This window comes from Asterias amurensis, chromosome 10 (genome assembly GCF_032118995.1).
Source record: "Asterias amurensis chromosome 10, ASM3211899v1".
Taxonomy (NCBI): Eukaryota; Metazoa; Echinodermata; class Asteroidea; order Forcipulatida; family Asteriidae; genus Asterias; species Asterias amurensis.
In genome coordinates this window covers 4,720,499-4,726,498 of record NC_092657.1, presented here as the reverse complement: position 1 = coordinate 4,726,498, position 6,000 = coordinate 4,720,499, and the positions used below count along the sequence as shown (strand labels likewise).

General features: G+C 37.6%; 1 protein-coding gene across 11 annotated transcripts in view; it reads left to right on the top strand.

Moving 5' to 3' along the window:
- Positions 1-2,289: 2,289 nt before the first annotated feature.
- LOC139942473 (vinculin-like) overlaps positions 2,290-6,000 on the top strand; it is a 52,559-nt gene continuing 48,848 nt past the window's right edge. For 8 of the 11 annotated variants that reach the window (XM_071939273.1, XM_071939272.1, XM_071939271.1 and 5 more), the window contains exon 1: positions 2,291-2,677. In XM_071939273.1, coding sequence (XP_071795374.1) covers positions 2,615-2,677 — 63 coding nt within the window. In that variant the 5' untranslated portion in view covers positions 2,291-2,614. Of the gene's footprint in view, positions 2,678-6,000 lie in introns of all 11 variants that reach the window. The other 3 variants (XM_071939265.1, XM_071939264.1, XM_071939274.1) reach the window with 2 other exon arrangements.

Below are 6,000 nucleotides of genomic sequence, written 5' to 3'. Positions count from 1 at the left end.
ATTGTATAAAACATTGTGAGAAACGGCTCCCTCTGAAGTGCCATAGTTTTCGAGAAAGAAGTAATTTTCCACGAATTTGATTTCGAGACCTCAAGTTTAGAACTTGAGGTCTCGAAATCAACCATCTAAACGCACACAACTTCGTGTGACAAGGGTGTTTTTTCTTTCATTATTATATCGCAAGTTCGATGACCGAATGAGCTCAAATTTTCACAGGTTTGTTATTTATGCTTATGTGGAGATACACCAACTGTGAAGTCTTTGACAAATTACCAAAAGTGTCCACTGCCTTTACAGCTAAGATTATGTAAGCCAAACAATATTGTTGTATTTTGTGGTGTGAAAACTAGTTGTAACAGAACACAAAATTTCAATTAAAGTATTAAAAATTAATCTACGGATAATAATGTGCTATAGTTTCAAGCTGGAAGTTCACCATACACAAAAACAAATGCACAAACCGATTAACCAGGGCTGCAAAAGAGGGGTAGCCTTTCCCAAAACTACTTATAATAAAAACATTATTGTACATACACAATCATGACGGAACTTTCACTTAAAAAGTAGTAGGTTAATACTAAATATTAATAATAATCAAATAGATTTTAAAAAAATTGTGGCACGAAGTCTGTTGTAGTGACATATTATTATCAGTTCATTTATAAAGCTTTGCGAAGAGAGTTAGTGTTGCTTTTAACTGTTGCTTTTTCTAGTTAATGTGGGTCTTTTGGGACGCTTGGTGGCAGCAGACTTACAACAGGTAAAATCCTTTGTTTCGGTTAAGTGCGCATGCTCAGAACTACGTAAGTAATGGACATTCTTGGTAATTCTGCTGCCACCTACCGTTCAAAGCTTTCCAATACCACACATCAATTACTTGTAGGGTGTACATGTTGGGGAGAGTTCAAAATGTATTTTTTGAATCGATGAACTTGTATTACAAAAAGCTGGACAGTCATAATTTTTGTAAATCTTGTCTAACTACGTGGCCTCATCAATGGTTTAGCACATGGAAAATCATCCCCATGCTTGAAGCCAATTTGATTACTCATAATATAAAATTATTGTACATAACCTATATGATTCTAGCCTTGATCAAGGCGCTACAGCCAGCCGCGATCTGCAAAATCCCAGTCCCCATCACTGAATTCCGCCAGCGCACCCCTATACATAACACAGTGCATATAATACGTGTACTACAGCGTATGTGTGTACATGTACATGTACCATCTGTATACGGTACACTTACGGTACATGGGTACCTCCCAATTAGCCACGTGTATGAGGTTGAAAATACAAAGACACGACCGTTCTCACGACTACGCTATACTGTTCTCGCTGTACAATGTATGGTAATGTACATTTGTGTATGCACTGCATGGGTGTGCCGCGAACCGGGACGGGGAACAGTACGTCAACAGCCTTGATCAAGGCTAATATGATTCACAATATTGATGTATGTCATTATCGTTCGTTGGATGAATAAAAACCACATAAAAAGACAAACATTTCTTGTTTGGTGAATCTGTTCTTCAATGCAAATCATTGATGCCTCTGATCTGTAGATTGTAACTATGAGCAGGGCCCAATTTCATAGAGCTGCTAAGCACAAAAATTAGCTTAGCATGGAATTTCTTCCTTGATAAAAACAGGTTTACAACCAAATTTTCATGTGATTTTCAGGATAAGCAAACAAAAGCTGAATACCAGTAACAAGCACTATGCAACAAATGGAAATTTGGCTGGTAATCTTGTTTTTATGTGGGTAGAAATTTCATGCTTAGCAAATTTTTGTGCTTAGCAGCTCTATAAAATTGGGCCCAGGTGCACAGGGAATTCTGTCCGCCGGAGATCTTCTGTGTGGTGATTATAGGTTGTAACTATGATCGCCACAAGAGGGCGTGCAACAGTCTCAAAAGGGTAGTGATGGAGGGGGCGGGGTTCGCTACCGGTGGACATAGGACCCACGCCTGTAATAATTATAGATTTGGGTGATCCGTCCCTCCTAGTCCTAGACATACATGAACATTAATTGAACTTTTTTTTTTTAATGCATACTTGTGATTTCCCATAAAGACATTTTTTATATTAAATTTGACAATTTTCATACAGTCTGGAACTCCCCCACCCCCGCACCCCCCCCCCCCGCCCCGCCCTATGCAGTAAACTTTTTGACAAGAAAAAACAATTAGCAACAAGTCGGGAAACAAGACCCGTCCAGCGTGTTCAAAATACCTCCTCGGAACGTGTATTATGCATGGAGACGAACGACCAGGCACCCGTCTATAAATAACCTCAAAAACCCAACCCGTGTGCCCTGCATTGGAACGCAAGGAATGTTGCTTGCTGAAAGACGATCATGTTTACTGACTTAAAAACTGTCATTAAACCGGAAAAGTGAGCATTTTTACACCGGAAAAACGCAAGTTCGTGGTATATCGGGGACACTGTTGGATTGCTGTTTATTCTACATTGCTTCCGACTAGTCGGTTTTACTCTGTATTCTGAGTGCAACAGTTCCAGACAACGAGAACGGAGTTGTTCAGCGAGCAGAGGTAATTTTACCCCCCGAGGCCAAATAGCAAACTAGCGGGTGCTAGTGCAAGCAGACAAGATGCCGACCACATCGTACCGCACGAAGACTATTCACAGCATCTTGGATCCAGTTGCCCAACAGGTATTTATGTCCACATTTCTTCGGTTTAATCATGGCATGACAGGTTTTGAGTCGAAGTGTTTGAACTTTGACTTGAGTTTATAATTATGTTCATCCTTCCATTCTATTTCTAATCTAAGGAAAACTTTCCAGCCACCACTTTCTTTGACTTTCTCATTCATTTTTTACAAAAATAAGTTTAATCTCGAAATTTTGACATCCCGATAATGTCAAAATTTCGAAAAAAGGAGAACAGCGCCCCAGTTACTAATACTGGGTCTACATCATGGTCTAGGCCTATAAGATGTAACTATTTTATTTCATAACGAATGAGAAAGTGGTGGCAGGATACGGACAATTTTCAGTTCAGTTCCTGCCGCCCCCATTTTTCTCTGTTTTATCCCAGGGCCAGGGTGTAGTTATAGTGCATGGAGGTAGAAAGGACCAAAGCCAAATGATATTGATAGGGCCTGTGTAAGCATTATAAAAACTTCCGACAGATTTAATAAGCACAGATAAATCCTGGAAACAATTTTCCGTATCCTGCCACCACTTTTTCATTCATTTTGGGATACTGATTTATTTTGAAACATTTTGAATGAGAAAGTGGTGGCAGGATGTACGTGTATACGGAAATGTTTCTGTTTTTTTTAACTGTAAATATAATGTGTCTGTTAAGTTTTTGTTATCAATCGTGAAGGTAAATATATCCTACATGACGTAAGCGTGGAATTTCCTGCTTCCGTAAGCGGCTATTTTTTGCTTACGGTAAGAAGAGCCATGAAATTGGGCCCTGCTATGATGGGGACACCTTGACAAAGTTGCTCGCTACATCGTGTTAGTTCCTGTGTGTTTCCTATCCCGCCCCCTGAGGAGGTCGGGCTTCGCTCTTTTCATTTGTTTATTTTGCTTTAAAGACACTGGACACCTTTGGTAATTTTTAAAGACCAGTCTTCTCACTTGGTGTATCTCAACAATGCACAAAATAACAAACCTGTGAAAATTTGAACTCAATTGGTCATCGAAGTTGCGAGATAATAATGGAAGAAAAAAAAACACCCTTGTCACACGAAGTTGTGTGCTTTCAGTGTTGGTTTCGAGACCCCACGCGAGAAATTACTTCTTTCTCAAAAACTATGTTACTTCAGAGGGAGTCGTTTCTCATAATGTTTTATACTATCAACAGCTCTCCATTGCTTGTTACCGAGTAAGTTTTTATGCTTACAATTATTTTGAGTAATTACCAATAGTGTCCAGTGCCTTTGATAAAGTAAAACAATACAATGGTCTCTGGGGAAAAAGGAAAAGTAGACGCTTAGTTTGCAAGTGAAACCACAGAGAAATCCTATGTCATAGAATACATGTCCTTTTTAACTTCACTTGACAAAAGCGTAGCCAAAATCTCATGTGTTTGTTTTGGACAGTAATTAAATTTGTTCATGTTTGTTATTTTTATTAATCATTTAAGTCAAGGTTCACTTTTGTGTGTGTTTTTTTCTAACCAGTTCCGCAGATTTTATTTTATTTAGGGCCTTGTGCATTCTGTCTATTTTAATAATAAGTTGATTTAATGTATTTCTTCCTGTTTAGCTAATATTACTACAATAGGCCTGGAATTTCATTTCAAGCCCATTTTCATTTTGCATTAGGAACTTCCATTGAAAAATCTTTAAAAATTAAACTCAGTTAGAAACTTTTGATGGGGCACCATTACCAAAGCCAAGACCAAAAGTGAGCAACCGATCGTTGACCTAAGTTGCCTCTTTGTAATTAATTCAAAATGAAATGGTTCTCAGAAGTAGCTGTTCTTTACCAACCCTTACAAGGTGTTATTTATTTTAATTTGGTTTTACTTCATTAAAGACAGTGGACACTATTGGTAATTGTCAAAGACAAGTCTTCTCACTTGGTGTATCTCAACATGCATAAAATAACAAACCTGTGAAAATTTGAGCTCAATCAGTCGTCGAAATTGCAAGATATTAGTGAAAGAAAAACCACCCTTCTGTCACACGGAGTTGTGTGCTTTCAGATGCTTGATTTCGAGACCTCTGCTCAAATTCTAAATCTGAGGTCTCAAAACCAAATTCAGGGAAATTTACTTCTTTCTCGAAAACTACTCCACTTCAGAGGGAGTCATTTCTCACAATGTTTTATATTACCAACCTCTCCCAATTGCTTGTTACCAAGTAAGGTTTCATAAATATTTTGAGTAATTACTAATAGTGTCCACTGCCTTTAAGAGACTCAAAAAAAAAAATATTAGTTGTTTTCTTGTTGTTTTCTGGATTGTTTTTTTTTTTTTTTAATTGTTATTCTCTAATTATAGGTTTTCCGGTTTTGACTGGAAGCTTACAACAGTGGGAAGAGAATAGATATTATTTTGCCACAAATATTTACAGTTGGCAAGTCCATGCACAAACAGACGGGTTAGCGGAAACAAACAATTATTTTTATTACATTTGTAGATCTCATTACCACCATTGTCTAGCCAGCTGGACTACATTGTACAGTAGTTAGACTCTTATAGTTTATTTCCTCTTCTCCGTTGATCATTGAGGGAGAGCAATCAACGATCATGGTTAAACTTTCAGCAGTCAAGGCCCAATTACTTAAAGCCTGTAAGCAAAAGAAAACTCGCTAAGTGAGACAAATATTCCTTTAAGGAGAAACTGGTTACCAACCAAAAGTCCTTTGGTTAACATTGATGTGACAGGCGCCCTGGAGTGTATTTTGCTTATTAGGTGTAGACAAATTTGCTAAGCAGAAGAAATTTGCTAAGCATGTCCACAGTGTTTTTAGTAACAGGTGCCCCACCCATTTGTTGCTTAGTTTAGGAATTTGCTACAATTTTAAAAGCATTTTTTTTGCCTAGAATAGAAGTTTGCTGAGCAGTGTAAAACAGCAAAATAATGAAATTGAACCCTAGCCACATAAGGCCGAGTGAAAAAAGAAATATGGTTTTTTGGATTTTTTTTTTTCAAGATGGCCACCATTCTTTTTAAAATGTCAAAATCCATTGGTTTTTCTACTGCGCAAACACACAATACATGAACGAAACATTTTGGACAAGACATTCAGATTGTTTTAGCTCAGATCGTTTGTAATAGCCCTTTTTTCATAAAAAAAAAAAGAAGAGAAAAAAAAGGAGGTGGCCTCTAAGAAGGAAGCGGGCGGGGACGCTAAACAAGTTTCTTTTTTTACTCGGCCCAGTAACAGATTGTGACATTGTGTATTCTGACTAACTGAATTCCTATTCATGAGTAATTTTACCATAACCCCTGCTGGGAGAAAGATAATCTTCAATCACTGTATGGAGTTGAAAATTATTAAAAAATAATGTG